Below are 17478 nucleotides of genomic sequence, written 5' to 3' on the forward strand. Positions count from 1 at the left end.
ACTATATATTTGTGAGATTTAGGGAAGCAACTTTGACTCAAACTTAAGTGCTTCATGTCAGGAAAATTCTAATTTATATATCGGGAGGAATATTAAATCTAAAGACGATTTTACCAGCATAGAAAAATCATATTAGAGTACCTTCCCTTCCATTTAATTTTAAAGGCATGCCAAGAAGTTTGATTTTTAGTAAGTTATGTTAAATTATATACAATAAATGCACAGAGATGTACAGTATGCAGTAAAAACTGTCTTTATTGAAGGCGACATACATGTTTTTAAATAGTACAAGACACAAAGGGAGCACAGTAGGATCAGAACAACTGGGAGTGAAATTAATTTGAAAAACAGAGCAGAGAGACATGCATCATTGTTACACAACAGACACAGTCAATACAAACACTGTAGTATATCCTGGTTATCCACAGTCGGTTAGTTAAATTTGGCAACAAATGGGATAGGAATATCAATCTCCATCTGTCTGTCACTTATTCTCACAAATGGTTCAATAATTTTGCTTTTTTCCTGAAGTGTCTTTATGACAATGTTGTGGATAGCATTCACACGTTTCACCAATAAGTCAATCCAGGACACGATGTCAGCTTGAAGTTGTTCAAAAGACATGTCAGCGAAAATATTCTGGAGCTTAGCTTTCACAGCCATTAAATATTCTACAACAATTGTGCAGGCCTTTTCAACCTGCTTGGCAACATCAACTAGGACACGAGAGTTCATGGCGTCATTGTATACTTCAGTCACAAAGGTGGAGAGCGTCTCTATGTTCTGAGATTTAAGGGTTTGGAGAAACCTCTCGCTCTGTTCAGTGGTAAACTGCACAAATGCAGATAGTTTATTAATGACATCTTCCAGCTGGATTTCCCCCACTTTCCTAACAATCACAACCACTTGTTTCTGAATTTTCCTCAAAGCTACAAACAAGTCTTCAAGAATTTCTCTTCCACTGACAACATTGTTTGAGCCAGGAAGGGTGAACTCAATGGCTTGGACAAAATCAAGGACTGCTGTAAACGTGGAGGCAATATACTCTGGAACCTTTTGAACAGCCTCTTCAGATACGTCGGCAATAAAAGCACTATATTTCTGGTAGACCTCAAGCCCAGACAGCTTCTGTTCATACCCAGGAAGCTGGAACTTGGTCTCTCTCAGAAATTTAACAACAGCATCCAGGACAATTTCAACTTTCTTTTGGTATTCTTTGAGGATCAAAATGGCCTTCTCTGTGACAGTTGTCATAAAATTAGAAGGAATTACTGCTGCAAAGTTGTCAACAGCCCTCTTGTACATCACTTCACCCTGATCAATAACCTGCTCAAAAGAACCCTCAAGACTCCTAGCATAGTAGACTCCTAGTCTGTAGATTGTGTTGTATGTCCGGACAGTAGGATCAGACACCATTTTCATGACTGTGGGCACCTGTTTCTTCAGTCCCAGCATCATCTCATATGGCATCTCCATGTTCCAGGTTGTCTGAAGGTTTAGCTTCTCAGAGTTCATCACAGACAGCTTCAGACCCAAGACATCAATGTCGTTTGTTGGCTCTGACTGTGTGGGATAGTAAATACAAATATTACTGAAACATAAATACACCATTCACATTGAAATTACAATCAAAGGTTATTAGTAAGCAAACAAGTAAACAAAACTTATCTTACCGGGTAGCGACCATAGAGTCTTGCTTTCACTTGTGCTGGGCGCTTAGTCTGCATTTGAAGTGCAATGAGTCCTGCAGATGGAGTGGACATAGACACAACAAGGCCTTCCTCTGAATTTCCAATAATCTGCTGATACATTTCCATACTCAGGACAGGTAGATTGACTTTGGCTGAATTGGTGATGGAGGTATCCACAACTTCATAGCTTAAGATGATGGTGCTGTCATGGTTTCCCTCAAGCATTGAATGTTTCACAGACAGGACAGAGGCCATTTTAAATCCGCCGACCGTGTTCACGTTGGTGTGACCCTCAATCTTTCCAGTCAGAACCTCAAATTCAGAGGTTGAGGAAGCATCAAGTTTGATGATGATGCTGTCCTGGTTAAGGATGCTAGCATCAGTTTTGAGTGTGACCATTGTGGTTTTCATGGAGAACTCGTAGGTCAGATCACCCAGTACTGGAATCCTGATGCTCTGAATTTTGGGGCTCTTCATGTACTTCAGTTTGGAGTTTATGTCAAATGTCTGCTGAGTTGTGGTCAGGAGATTGCTCAGGCCAGTGTCTTCCCACAGAGAGTAGTCGTCCACTCTTGGTGTCCTCATGCCAACAAATGGCACAGTCATTTCAGGAATGGTGATAGGCTCCTTTAGTACATCCAGATTAGCTTCTCCATTGATCTGGGAAAATATGATAATTTCTTCACCATTATACATGGTGAAGTAATGGGAGTATTTGTACTGGTTGAATCTAGCCAGAACTGTCCAACTAGCCTGCTGCACTTCAGAGTTCAGGATCAAAGAGATTTCATCCTGGAGATCCATCTTTCCAGACAGATTGAATGGAAGGGCAACCTTGACATTTCCCTTATTCTTGGTTTCAAACATAAGCCCACTAGGTGTGACCAAAGCAAGTGCAGAGTTTGAGACAGTTCCCTCAACATGTCCAGCTAGCTCTGCAGTGTGAGAGGCAGTGAAATCAATTTTCATGTCTCCAGCATTAGCCTGGAATTTGACATCTGCTACACTGTCCTTCATGAAAGGTGTTTCTGTCTCAAACTTGGCATCAATAATTACATGGCGGAAAATGCAGATTTCAGCAAACACATTTTGATTCATTTTGAAGTGGCTGCTCTCTGTTGCACCAGTGAAAGTCACTTTGGCTGTGTGGAGATCCATCACCACCTCCATGTCACTCTTGTGGTTTGCCTCATCCGAAAAGTCCTTAACTGCATATTTTCCATTGGCGAGATTGGTAATGGTCAGAGTGGCAGTGCCAGCATTAAGCTGGAGGACGTTCTTTTGGTTGATTGATGTTTCACTGACGATGTTGAGGGATAGCACATTGGCATCATGTTTGTAGCTAGTCTCCACAGTGGCAGAAACTCCATCTTTAAGGGCAAAGAATGCATTGTTGACAAGCTCTGCAACATATAACTCAGAGTTAGCTTTTGCAGTAGTTTCAGCAGAAGCTTCAGATGACAGGCCATCGAGAGTCATTGTTCCCTTGTGGTCAAGTGTGAAACATGACTGGTCAACTTTGATGTCCTCAGAGATGGACAAGCGACTCATCTCGGGCACAGCCAAATGAGCACTGGCATCCAGTGTGAAGTCAAGAACTTTCAAAGTAGATGAAGCCTTTGAGTTAAGGTTGATTTTGAAATCTGGTGTGTCTGATGTAATTGTGGTATTCTCAAGGTCAGCAGTGGTCCTGAGTGTGTAGTGAGGGGAGGCAACTCTGAACTCTCCATAGAGTTTTCCAAAACAGGGAATCTTGCTCATATCTGCAACTTTCTCTTTCAACTCTATAGTGAATGTGTCATAATCAAAAGATTTAATATTCTGGACCATCCTCATGAAATAGTCACTCATGTCATCAATCAGCTGTTTGAAGTTAAAGGAATACAGCTCATTCACAAGCTCCTGAACAGGTGCCATAACTCTTTTGAGCAAAGGCTCGATGTCAATTGACTTGAGAGCAGCAACAGCAGCCTGCATCTTTTCCCTCACCTGATACTGTTTCATAATTTTAACAACCTCATCCATCATGGCCCCAATCATCTTCTCAACGTCATAGCTGGAGAGGATCTCCTCTATTTTGGCATAAATTACATTGAAGTTGTTAGCAATGTTATGCTTCTTGATCCAAGCCATAATAGCATCCTTCATTGATTTCAGCACATTCATGACTTTGTCAGTTGGGAACCTGGCTGTCAGGTTGGTCATGAAATTTTCCATAGAGTTGATAAACTTTGTCAGGTCTTGGACAAAGAGGTTGAAGTCAAAGCTATCAATAACGTCCTTCAGTTCTGACACTTTGTTCTGCAATTTGGCACTGAGCTCATACTTGGTGTTGATGTCTTTCAGCATCACAATACTTTGGTCCATCAGCCTCATCATTGTGGTCTTAATGTTTTCAATAACTTCAGGCAGATGCTCAATGAATGGGATCTGGACGAAGTGGCTGTCACTGTTCTTGTCATATTTCACAAATCCAGAGATGGCGTAATCTTCATTGACCTCACTGAAGAGAGGAGTTGAAACAGCTCCTGACATCTCCATACCCATTCTCTCTGCATTGTTATAGGCACTAATTTCTTGGTCGAAAGTGTGCTTGTTTACTGTGGATGCCATCTTCAGTGTGACACTTTGTTCTTGGAGGCTCAGCATGCTGTTGAATTTGTTGTCCATATTGGTGTTTATAAGGTATCCAGCATCCAGTTGATGGGTGGTTGAGGCTCTGTACTCAAATGAATGAGTGAACAGCAGGGGTTCTGCCTTTAGGAGGAATTTGCTGTATAGTTCGCCACTCTGCTCACCATAGAGATACACTGCACCATTTGAGTTGAACAGGGCATCAATGTTCAGAATGAAGGGTGCAGCAACAGTTTTGACTGTACTGTCCATACGAAGAGCTGGTGAGTTGAAGTTAGCCACATTGTTGAATTTCATGGTCAGACCAGCAACTTCCATATCAGTGGTATGTGTCATTTGAGCTCCCAGGAGTTTACCATTGGTATTGCACTTTGTAGTAAAGACCATATCAACAAACTTGACTTCATAAGTGTGCTTGAGCTCTTCCTCTGAAAAGACTCCCATCATTGTTCCAGTCAGCTCCATGTTGTAGGGCTCTGCCTTGAACAGGGCATCATTCACAAAGTTGATCTCCATGATCTTCAGGTCATTCTTCACATTAACTGAGGCAGTAAAACGCTCCATGTTAACTGCGATGTCATGCATGTAGGAGTTCCTCTCGTTAAGGAAGTTGTCAGTCTTGGAGCGAAGCATGAAAGATCTCAGTGTAAGAGACAATGAGTTGGCATTTTCGGTCCTCATCTCGTTGAGAGATCCAACTATGTTGTTGGAGAGGATCAAGCCATCTTCATTCAGTCTGAGGTTCACTCTGTTAATGGTGTTGATGTCAAAGAGGTTGCCCTTAAGGATGCTGTTGAGATACACGTCTGTGCTTGCAATCTTTCCCTCAACATTGAGCTCAGCTTTGTTCTCTTTAATAGCTCCCTTAGTGGTGAGAGACACGGTGGCACCAGCGGTGTCAACTCCGCCATGGAAAACATTCTCGAAGGTCATTGGGCTGTGCTGAGCAGTTGTTGTACAGCTGGTGGTCAGGCCATTCATGTTCAGGGCCAAGGTTGCCTTGTGAGAGGCAAGGCTTGAGAAGACTTTCAAAGAAGCATCAGCATTGATCTCCAAGCCGGAAGGGTTCATGGACCCAGTGAACAAAGAGTAGGCACGGTTCACTGTGTCATCAGCTTGATTCTCTATCCTGAGGCTGGCCTGTCCATCAGAGGCAGAGAACTCCATTTGGCTACGAAGAATTCGCTCATCAGCCTTGGTCACAGAGTCAGACTGGATGGTAAGCTTGACATCTTTGTAGCTAAGGCTCATTTTGGTGGTGTGCTTGATGGGGTTAGTGTTCATGTTGGTGTTAGACTCAATCACAAGTTCCTCATTTGCATATGATGCCTTGATCTGGTTGGCAACCTTCAGGATTTCAGAGTTCACCCTCAGTGTACTCTCCAGTTTAGCTTCTTTCTTTGCTGGCTCAACAGAGAAGGTGTGGAGATAAGTGGTGCTAGCAGTCATGGATCCAACAGACACACTTCCATCTGAGTTGATATCTCCAAAGAGTTTGTGTGAATCTAGGGTGACCTGGGTGGTAATAGTCAGCGATATCTCCAGGCCCTCAGGGGCTACGGCATAGATGTTATACCTTCCAGTTGACATTACATTGTCTGTGACAGCAAAGGTTTCCAACACATTAAAACCTGTGTTCATTAGCATATGGTTCAGGGAACCATCAATGGTGAGTTTAATCGTCTTCTCTGCTGTGTCTTTGATTGTTGTAACTCCTGTAAAACAGATAAAACAGTAAAATATTAAGTATTAAGTATTGAGTATTAACATTAATACAATTAAAATAAATATTAACATTAATGGTAATACTTATTCTATTTCTCTAAAGAGACAAATGTGTAATTCTTTTAATTAAAGATAAAAAAAAGATTAAATTACCTTCCGTTGAGAAGGCGAGAAGTTTGATTGGACTGTCAGTCATGACGCTGAACTTTGCCAAGTAGCTAGGAGACTCTGCAGTGTTGTTACCAGCAGACACAGTTGCCTCCCATTCATAATAGTTGCTGTTGACCTTGGCAGATGCCTCCACCATTCCCATCAGAGGCAGGGTGAGATCATATTCAGAGGGGATGGTAAAAGTGGGGATTTGGATCTCTCGTGAGGCAACCTCCATGCCCAGCTGAGGCATTGAGATGTGTGGGGAGTTCACCATTGGAGGTATCCTTAGCTCCTCAGATGATTTGCCTCCAAGAGGTAGGGGGACAGTGATGGTCAAACGGTCCTTGTTGAACTGGTATCTGAATGTGCTATCACTGGTGAAAGGATTAAAGCAGAGCATTTGTTATTATGTAATTTAAAATATACATTTAACTGGTGAGTAAATAATGATATTTATTATCAGATATAGGGTTTACTTACACGTTCATGAATAGGTTTTCAGGCATGGAGGGCATTTCCACACTTGCGATTCTGTTCCTCAGAGTCTCAACATAGGGAACATCAGCTGAGATCTTGTCCATCCAGCTATCACTGGCCTGAGGGAAAAAGCACCACATTTCTCATGCTTTAGTCTGGAAGAACTAGAACTAAGTCAAGGTCTGATAAATAATTGTATTGATTATATTCTTTTCACCTCAACTGCCTTGTTGAAGACTTGACGCAGTTTCATGTCTGTCTTGACAACCTGCTGGTCCATGACATCATCCGTCAACTGCCTGAGCCAGGCCTGAAGGGCGTCAGTGTAAGGCACCAGGATCTTAGTATCAGCATTCATGTTGGATATCAGCTGAATCTCAGCCTGGTCTTTACCTAAGATACAAAGCATTTAGCATTTTACTTTTGAGACAAATGCCCGAAATTATAAATCTCTAAAGTCCATTAGTAGTATTTTCTTGAGCAGACATACCATATTTGAATGTGACTGCCTGAATGGAGGAGGTCTCTGGGATTTTGACATCACTTTTGATCTCCATGGTGAGCCCATCAGCTTTGCTCATGGTAGCAGTGATGGAGGCATCGGTCTTGAGTGAGGGGACTAACAGCTGAACCTGCAGCATGCCATCAGTCATGGCCTGAAGCCTGTGATTAATGGAGAAAAAAATATTAAGTCAATGCCTCTATATAAAAATGCTGTTGCATTATTGTGGACATGGGCATGTGACAGTACATAGCTCTCAGATATATTATTTATTGACAGTGTGTTAAACAACGATTTTAGCTGGGTTGACTCACTTAGCACGGCCAATCAGAGAGAGCTGGGGCACATTCTTGTTGGTGATCTCGAGGGTAATGGATTTGCCTTTGGCACTGCTGTCGGTCATGCCAATCTTAACGCCGGCCTCAACATCAATGTCAGGAACCTGAATTTCGGTGGTGAAAACATTCCTGTTCCTGTTGTACTTCATGGTGGCGGTAGCCTCGGTAGGCTGAGAACCTAAAGTGGGCAAAAGTACAACTTGATCACTCATGTATGTAACCCTATAAAAATGAAAAAGGAAGATATTATGGCACATAGAAAAACTTATTATAATGTTTTTCCCAAAAAGATGCTCATACCCTCAGCTCTCAGAGCCAACTTCAAAGAATCAACCTTCTGGTGGCCGTCATTTCCTTCGCTGAGGAGTTTGTAGGCGATGGTGGCTGTGTACTCAGACACCTCTTCAGAAGGCTCGAAGTCTACAGAAAACCTAGGTTGAAAAGAGTTACATTTAAAAAGTTAAATCTTCCATGATATTGTGCTGTGTGTCTAAAAAAAACCACATTTGTGTATCAAACTTTGACTACTTCTGCTAAACAGAGGCGAAACACAATTTCAATTACCATTTCCTTGTGACATGATAATCAATCAGTATGTTGCAACCATTGATATTAAAAAATAATAATCACAGATTCTTCAAAGAACAACTTACTTAGTCTCTCCATTCAAGGGGAAGTATGGAACATCAGTATTATCTCCAGTGCTGGCACGGGGTGTTTTGGTGCAGTATCTGATTCCAGAGAAAAGGGGTCTGCAGCTTGCTTCACCCTCTGTGTTTGTGATGACTGCAGCTTGACCAGCACCCACAATCAGCACTTTATTGCTTTTTCAAAGAAAAAACAGCAATATCAGTTTCCATCTTCAACATTCAGTATTAAATATTGCCTATCTACTACTAAATCACGTTTCATTTATGAAATATAATTTATGAATGTATGTTGTGTTATTTGTTACCTGATGCTCAAGAGCTTTGTGGTGCCCTGTGGAGCGGGTATGGAAAGCTTGACCTGGTTCTGCTCCATGGTGATCTTGGCATTCAGTGAGCTCTCGTGGTACAGGTTGGTGTGCATCTCAACAGCGGACACAACAAATTCAGGGACATGGACTCCCATCTTAGTCACAAACTCAACTCCAACAGAGGGTGAGAACAGCAGCTCCTTCTGTGAAAAAAAATAGATCACATGAAATGAAATAGATTGCCGAGTCATGAGAATATATAAAATGACAGTGCTACTATAATACAACTACAATCTATTATACTACTACTATACATATTTAATCATTATTATTGTAATATTTTTAGCAGGACATTTAAAGAAGTACATCAATAAAACAGCAAAAGCATAATGATAACACTTTAGTTGAGCACTGATGGTAGATTGAGAAGAAAAGATTGAAAATGTACCATGTTTGGAGCCATGCGAAGGCCTCCCTTTGCTCCAGGAGCGAAGGTACCAGACAAAGTAAATGTCAGAGGCAGGCCAGATGCTGTTGGCATGATTAATTTGTTGTCCATAAAGATGTAATGGGCAAAGATCTCATTGTCAGTGCCTGACATCAGATTAGCCACAACCTGATAAAAAAAAGGTCAATTTGAATTCTCTCTCACTGTGGTAAGGAAAAAGACAGGGAATACATTAAGTGTATAACAGGAGTACAGAACAGTACCTTTTCAGGAATAATCTTCATGAAAATCTCTGCATACATCATTGCGTTTTCAGCAATAAACTTCATATCGCTGCCCTTGATGTAGCCAAGCTCAGTTTCCATTATCTTCAGGTAGGCCATGGCCTCTGGAGACTCTTGATTCTGCAGATCCTTTATCAGCTTGTTGAAGTTGCGAACAACTTCTCTGACAAGATTTTCAGGAATCTACAAAAAGTTGGATTAGTTGTGGTGGTATCAGTGGAAATGATAATAATGCGCACTGTGTTTAACAGAAAAAACAACACACAAGAAGTATACCTTTCGTTCTACTGTGTCCTGGGGAGACACATATTTCTCCAGTTCCTCTTTCATCTTTGGTGGTATCTTGTTTAAAGTCCAGTACAAAGTCTTGGCCAAAGTGTCAGGGAAGAACCCGTTCTTTCCAAACAAAGCTTCAATGGTTGGCTCAAAGCCCCTTCCTTCCATGCCAAACTATTGGAAACATAAAACAATTATATAAAAAAAAGAGTGTGGGTTTAGGGTGATACAGTCTAAATCTGGGCCAAATAATTAATTTACAAATGCTTCCGGGGCAGATGGGTAGTGTTGGCCAAATTGACTGAAAAAAGCTGCAGCAGAACAAATAATAGTAATAATAACAAGAAGACACCTATGACTGTAGTCTTCTGCTGCTAGTTTTTCAGTAAGAGTAAAACTAAAATTTTAAACAGCAATAAATTACTGATTATTATGACCTACAGTATTACATACCTCCAAAAGATCTATGTCGTAACCAAAAGCTTTCAATGTAGTTTCCAGCAACACCTCCCTTGGCAATTGGCTACTGGGATCAAAGACAATGTTGCCCAGGACGTCAGCATGCATGCTCTTTTGTGCCAGGCCCAGCTTGTAGTTGCGAGACTTTGTGGTGTAGTCACTGTGTGTGGTGACGTCAGTGTCCTGCAGGGCATTCATTATCCTCTGACCAAGCCTGGGTTAAAAATGAAATAAATACAAAAAATCAGTTGAATATAAGCAGTTGGGTTGTTAAATCAGCACAGTACTTCCATTAAAGAAAGCATAGATTCTGATGTCAGTTAAAGGGTGCTCTATTCTTACTTCTGGGTCTCTGAATCAGTGGAGGAAATGATATTGTAGACATGGGAGGTCACAAAGGCCTTGACCTGCATGTTCTGCTCCTGCGTAAGCAGCTTCTTCACCATCTGAATGTCACTGTCCTGGGGATTCCTCATCAGGATCAGGTAAGCTGCCAGACGCTTCTGCACAGCACCCTTGGGGTACTGGCTGACCCTCTGGAGGTTAGAACGAACCTGGATAGAAAAACAACAGTAACGTGTTTGTCATTGTGGAAACTCCATATACAATTGGCAATCTAGGATATTGTACACCTGTGGTGGGGGATGTTAGTTACCTCATCTGTTGGTGACATGCGTCTGAAAGCCTGGATGGCAGCCAGCTGCACAGACAGTGTGGTTGCAGGCTGTCTCATGCACTTCAGCAGGGTGGTCATAATATCAGATTCAGCAGCCTCCATTGCACTTCCCATGTTACCAACAACCTGGATGGAATAGTAGAAGACAATAAGAAAAAACATGGAATTGGGTTGCCATAAAACGTTATGTTCATAAGCGGTCTGTGTTCACAGCTGGTTACCTACCCTCAAGGTCAGGAAGGTAAGCTCTTTCTCTCCAGCACAGTCCGCGCCCAGGAGGGACACCATGAACTCAGAGACAGCAGTGATCTCGGGGGTGACGATGGCATCGTGCACGTACAGACTAGTGACAAAGTTAGACATTAGTGATTCATTTACAATACAAACCCCCACTCACTGCTGCAGTATTGAGGAGGACTTTCTTCAGATTTAAAAAAGATCTTATGTAAGGTTACTCACTTCCTGACTGCGTTGCTCAGGGCATACATGATGGGTTTGCTCTGCTTGTACTGAGCCATTGCCAGCATGTCCTTCACCATGAGGCGGGAGGGGTTAGCCACCATTCCCAGGGCGTAGACAGCAGCATCAACCTCAAGAGAAGCATTGTTAAAGGTCCTGAGAATCTTCAGCATGGCGCTGGTGCATTCTGGGCTGCCGCACTGAGTCAAAGCTTGCCATGTCAGAAATTGGGACATTTCCATCATTTCGACGGTAGCAGATCCCAAGACGTCAACTTTCAGGCCACGCAGCTCAGACACCAGCTTGTTGAAGAGGCTGGCACGTTCCTCGCCCTCCGTGGTCTGTGACAGGGTGTTCAGCTGCTGCATGGTGGCAATGGCAGCATCCTTGGTCTGCACAGGAGACTTGTCGTCAGCAACATCCATGTCCAATGTGTAGAAGGTGGTCCCATCTGCAGAGAGTTATATCCAAAACAAAGAGAAAATGCAGCAAATTTGACAAAATTGACACATTGAGCATTTTTCGATATTTTATAAACTATTTTTAAAACCCAAACACTCACCGGTGTCAAAGATTCTGTCATTGATCTTGTTGGTCTCTCTTAGAATCACAGTCTGTTTCACCAGAGTAGAAATTCCATATTCATTGCTGTTTGTAGAAAATGAGATCAAATGGTCATGGTCAATAGGCAAAGAAAATATTTTATTATAAATAAACCTCTATTTGTTGGTTTGGAACTTTTTGGAAATATAGACCAGTTAGGAGAATACAATGTTTATATCTAGCACAACAACATTTATACAAACTTACCAAAAGCACTTTTTCTAAAGCATATATAAGTCAAGAAATGTCCTAAACTCTATACAAATAATAAAACAAACCTACATTAACATTGTCAATTGTTGCTCTCAAGAAGTGGGAAGTATGGCTCTCTGCCCATTCTAGAAATTGGTCACTTTTGAAGTCTAAAAGACTGTGAAACTCCTCCTATTAATTAGTGCATTCTTTATTGTTTTACAACTTACTTGTGGGATAGGGGCAGGAAGATGTGTTTCTCTGCGCAGGTTCCACTGGTCATGTGCTTCTTCTGGTTGTCAAACTTGTAGTTGCAAGTCTGGGTGCTGCTAATCATCTTGGACAGAGGGTAGTTCTGTTGGTAGAAAGACAACAATGTTTTGTTATATTATGATGAAGAGCAGACTGGTGGAAAACAGTGAAGAAAATAGCAGGTTGAAAGTGTTTAGGATGTTTTTGTTATCAGTTTCACGTGGGCTGCTTTTAGTGTATTTTTTCTGGCATTGTAGGGCAATCCATCAGTGGATTTATACTGTGAGAATATAGCTTCTTTTAATTGATATTATGCTATTGGATCCTGTACTCAATCTAAACAACTCTTGGCTTTAGTCTGTGATAGTGCCAGTACGAGGTTGTTGCTCAATCTCTTACCATGCCAGTGATGAGGGCCAAGGGACTGGTGACCTGCTTGCGGGCATAGAGAAGTGAACATTTGGAAAGATCCCTGTTGACAGTCACATCGGTGGCAATGTCCTCTCTGGCGTTGACACTGAAGTCAGTGGGGCACACTCCATGCACGGTGGACTGAAAATAATGAGAGGCATCATCAATACTGAGGATCTTGGAAACATTTCTAAAAACAAAGTTGCAAAATGTGGTAAACATGCTTTTTGTCCTTAAGCAATCTCCCTGAATATGATTAATGTTTGATCTGAAAGACTGCCCCCTATTATGAGAGCAGGTGAGGTCATTAGCAAGATAAACGTGTCTAGGACTTTGACCTGCAGCTGAAGATTGTCATCGTTAGAACATGTTACAGAAGTGCATTTATCACCTGTGACTGGGGCAGCTTATCTACTTCTTGTGCAACTTGTTTATCTTAGCATGAGTCTTCACCGCAATCAGAATAAGTCTCTAAATGGTGACTCTGACCTCAATTGATTGGTAACTGCTGTAAATACTGACAAAACAAAAATAAAGCTGTAAAACAGTGACGAGAGCTACCATTTGGTTGTTCTTCTCCTCTTCCATTGCTGGCACGATGAGAGCAGAGACGATGCCCCTCTTGATGTTCACGATGTTGACAGGCTCATCGTCCCCCGAGAAGAGTAGGACATCAGTCTGTCCTTCGACTGTGATCTTCAAGGGGTTCCTGTTGACGTGGACAGATCATAATTTACAACCTGCCATTTAGCCCATCCTTCTCTTTGATTTCTACAATCTTAGCCACTTTTCTGATCATGCAGTCCTCAGCTTTAGGACGAAATAATACAGCTGAATATAAATATTTGCTGGAAACATAACTTACTTGGCCATAGCAGCTTTGAATATATCAGCTCCCTCAGCAGGACGATACGCTGGGTTCCCTTCTGCGTCCATGCCAAAGATCTCGCTCAGAGTGCACTCTGTTGTACGGAGGATGAAGCTACAGGTCTGGGGCACTTCAACCTCAACCTGTGCAGCAGAAATAACAGTTTTTTTTTGTACTAATGGTTTCTGATCAGGGTCAACAGAGTATTTGCAATAGGGATCGGGGCTGTGTGACATACTTTGCAGGAGATTTTGGGGCCGCTCTTATCTTTGGTGGCTCCGTTCACGCCGTTAATGGATTCAGCTTCGTAGTCGTACACATACCGCCGGAAGTTTTTGAATCTTTTTGCCACTAAAACATATTTGAAAAGTCAGTTAGAGCTCTGTAACGTTAATGTTGAATACGCTGTACAACTTCTTCCACTTGCATCAGAAATTCACAGACTTTATATACTTTTAATTACTTGAACACTAAGATAACATGATAAATGATTACTGACAGGTGAGCTCATCAGCAAGGGTTCAAAGGTGGAACTTTTGTTAAGGCGTATAAGGCATCTCTAAAATAGTTGACAAGTTAAATCACATCTTATAAAAATGTTGTTAAGATTGAAAAGGCAACTCACAATGGCAAACTGGAGATTGTTCCTCAACACTTCCCACATCTTGCTCTGTAAAGGATGAAGAAATGTGTTTTCTTGACATTTTAAAAAGCCACAAGCTGCTCTAAAACTTAGATGAGAAATTGAATACTTAACTGATATAAAATCAATATTTATACATACAATTCAACCATTATTAAGTGTTTATGATTTGTGTTAGTCATTTAAAAAGGATTTGTATCGTCACAACTTACACAACTAAACTACCTAACACTCTTTTATGTATTTTCACAAACAAATACAGAAGCATCGCAAAAGACAAATCATCCGCTCTTTTTAAAAACCAAGCAATAAACAGACACTAACTTTTTTCTCCAAAGTAGATTCACCCTTAAAATAGCCTATTATATCCATTAGCTTCATAATAAAAAGAAAATACTTACGGGCTAGTGTGTATGTGGCCAACAGCAGAAAAAGACAGAGCTTGGTACCCCCCATGATGGGCTTAGTAAAGCTCCCGAAGGCCTTAAGGTAAAAAGAGTCCTCCTCTTTCTGTGAAGACTAACTCTCGTGCTTTGGTCCCTTGGCTTTTATAGTTCTCCAATCTTACTGTATGTGATCACCAGGACTTGCAAATGTGTTGCCCTGGTTCCAAAGTTTGAGCAGTCCTTGTGGCAGGCCAAAGGTTAAAACGTTTCACAAACTAAGACTTGACTGTCAGCACTGGGTGGGGGTGTTCTGTGTGATCGTGTTACATTACCTCTTCTTGAAACATTAGGCTGATTTTAATGTCATTTTAATGGAGAAATTACTCTATTCACGTTTATCACATATCTTTATTTAAAAAGAAACATATTTGTAATCAGATCAATGTTATAATATAGCTCATGTATTGCAAATCACTAACTTTGATTGCTTGTTTGTAGCGCTCAAAGGGCAGTACACAAACTCATTTGGTTGTAGCAGCAACGTAAGGGGATTACTGTTTTACCTCTAGTTGTGTGTGCCATTTTGTTTTTTATTGTAAATGTTTCAAAACTATTGTCTTCAAGTCAAATGATTGTATTACACGTTTGACTATTTAAGAGTTGTGATTTCATGTTAGAGAAAGAAGTAAATACTCTGAAGCTCTTTATTGACTTTAAGCCCAAAGGTTACACTATAGTGTCCTCTCTGAACATTCACAAATACATGAAGGCCTCCAACAGGAAATCACGTCAGCCTTTCCTCCATGTTTGCTGAACAATTAATCATATTCACGCAGAATCGAAACCTTAGTTACCTGCTGTTTGTTTTTTTACAACACTTGGAGAGTTTTATAGTGTGTCTTAAAGCTGTAGCATTGGCTCTTTTATGATCCTATATGATCTTTTTTAGGCTGTTTCATACCATGTAATCATCAGTTTCATCATTTATTTTAATATTATAAGCACAGGCATAACATCTAACATTAATAATGGCTGCATACCATTTAGGTGTGCCAGTTCCTGAGCCCTGCTATTGTGTCTAACTGACATGGCTTTCTGGAACACCTGAATGGAACACAGTCATCTTTAGCTTAGCGTGCTGTGTGTGCTTTTCCTGCTATGGCAAGTCAAAATGTCTCCCACAAACAAAGTCTATTCCTTTTCTTAAATTACAGTCAACGGAATCATGTTGGACAGTTGGTCAGAAAAAAACAATACATTTGAATGTGTCATTTTGAGCTCTGGGTAACTGTGGTGGACATTTTTAATCAGCAGATTTAACCATAATCATTATTTGCAGGCATCCCTAAAATAGTTGACAATTAGCTCCACCTCAACCAACCACAGGAGTAACATGCTGCTTGAACATGAATGCGTGAGCAATACTGTATATATACACTCACAGGGGCCATTTTTATAAATTGAATAGTTTTTCTTTTGATACTTTAAGTACATTTTAGCTGATAATACTTATATACTTTTACTTAACATTTACAGTAACATTTTCAGTGCAGGACCTAAGAGCCTTTCACACAGAAATGCGCTCTGAACACACAATATTTCCAATGGCTTCCATGATGGCTTATCGCAGCGTAGAGCCAAGCGCTACACGACCACTTGTAGTGTAGTGGCTGTGTGGACTGTCTGTCCCCATGGTCACAACAAATTGGCAGTACGCTGATATCCGAACAGAGCATTCACGTACACCCTCTGATAAGGAAATCTATGTCATGCCGACCCTAGTGGAACTTTGTGTACTCATGGAAGTGGAGAGCAGAGCTTCGGCTTTACTTGAAATGAATATTTTTAGAGTGATATTGGTACATTTACTTAACTGTAGAATCTGATACTGATCAGAACCAACAAACATTTACATAAAATCACTCTCGAGATAGTTAAAGCTGTATTTCAGTCTAAAATGATGTGTATGACTTGTGCAGTATTTTTTGTGGCTAAATATAATTATAATTTCCCAGAACGTACATGGCTGTCTTTGTCAGGTTCAGGTATTATTTCTTCTATGATATATCCTACTATTCAAAAGTAGGCCTCTATGCTCGGCTTAATAACTAACTGTGGCTCAGACACTGTTCCTTAATGTTAAATGTACTCGAAACAAAAGTTACAGTAAACCAATGCCCTTTTACACACTGGATTTAATGTTACAGTCAAACAGTACAGTTGTGTGTTCATTTTTGTTGATCAAAAAGACAGGTGTCTTAACATTCTTGGTTAACCTTTAACTTACTCAGAGAGGTCTGGGACAGCTGTTTGATCAGAATTAGAACAGAGGTGAACTCAAGATAAGTAATCAGGCAGAAGAAGCCTGACGCTGCACAAGAGTCACAACAGCACTAGGTACAATGATTACAGTACCAACAAAATATCTCATTGGGCCTGGAGCAAATGGCTATAATATAAAGTTATATTAATACAAAGACGTTATGGGACAATTAATTGGGCAATACAAAATCTGTTCTAAAATGATCCTTTTCTGGGGTTGTTGTGATAAAAACCACAAGTCATATTTTCAAATCACGAGCAGATATAAAAAGGGTGTGGACAAGCATCAACAAATATATAAATAATGAGGATTTGCTGTATGAAACCTTAGATTTGCACAACAAATTCTGGACCAATTGCTAATTACAGCTGCTGAGTCCTGTGTGAAAATGTGCATTAATTTTCCATATTTGAGGGATATTCTAGGCCTGAATATTTGGCTTTTACACAGCTGCCACTTTATTAGGTACACCTGACCAAAACTATTGCAGTCTAATACAACTGCTGTGCAACAAAGCCCTAACATACATGAAGGTCATAATGGTATTTTATGTATTGGTATAATTGGTCATTGATATAAAATGGGGTGGTTAAAATGTTAGAAAGACTTCTAATGTCATGTTTGCATAATATCATTGATTGCATGGTGGTTATTGTTGACAGACAGGCTTAAGTTTAGCAAGGTGTATCAACATTATGATAACTGAGTGTAGCTTATGAG

The 17478-nt window shown here is 40.7% G+C and overlaps 1 protein-coding gene across 1 annotated transcript; it reads right to left on the reverse strand.

Annotated features, from left to right (window-relative positions):
- Nucleotides 1-237: 237 nt before the first annotated feature.
- On the reverse strand, nucleotides 238-14578 carry LOC306711234 (apolipoprotein B-100-like). Its single transcript, XM_079180069.1, has 26 exons — nucleotides 14451-14578; nucleotides 14032-14076; nucleotides 13645-13757; nucleotides 13404-13549; nucleotides 13100-13247; nucleotides 12527-12679; nucleotides 12106-12230; nucleotides 11643-11728; nucleotides 11081-11531; nucleotides 10847-10964; nucleotides 10601-10747; nucleotides 10288-10499; nucleotides 9940-10159; nucleotides 9487-9660; nucleotides 9190-9393; nucleotides 8927-9094; nucleotides 8476-8681; nucleotides 8174-8344; nucleotides 7821-7951; nucleotides 7497-7698; nucleotides 7171-7343; nucleotides 6898-7073; nucleotides 6684-6799; nucleotides 6204-6577; nucleotides 1674-6040; nucleotides 238-1563 (listed from the first exon to the last, which is right to left on the reverse strand). Exons 1-26 carry the CDS (start codon nucleotides 14503-14505, stop codon nucleotides 433-435), a joined length of 9612 nt encoding a protein of 3203 aa, XP_079036195.1. The 5' UTR covers nucleotides 14506-14578; the 3' UTR covers nucleotides 238-432.
- Between the last annotated feature and the right edge of the window lie 2900 nt (nucleotides 14579-17478).

The sequence above is a fragment of the Pholis gunnellus genome (assembly GCF_910591455.1).
Source record: "Pholis gunnellus genome assembly, chromosome: 19".
NCBI lineage: Eukaryota > Metazoa > Chordata > Actinopteri > Perciformes > Pholidae > Pholis > Pholis gunnellus.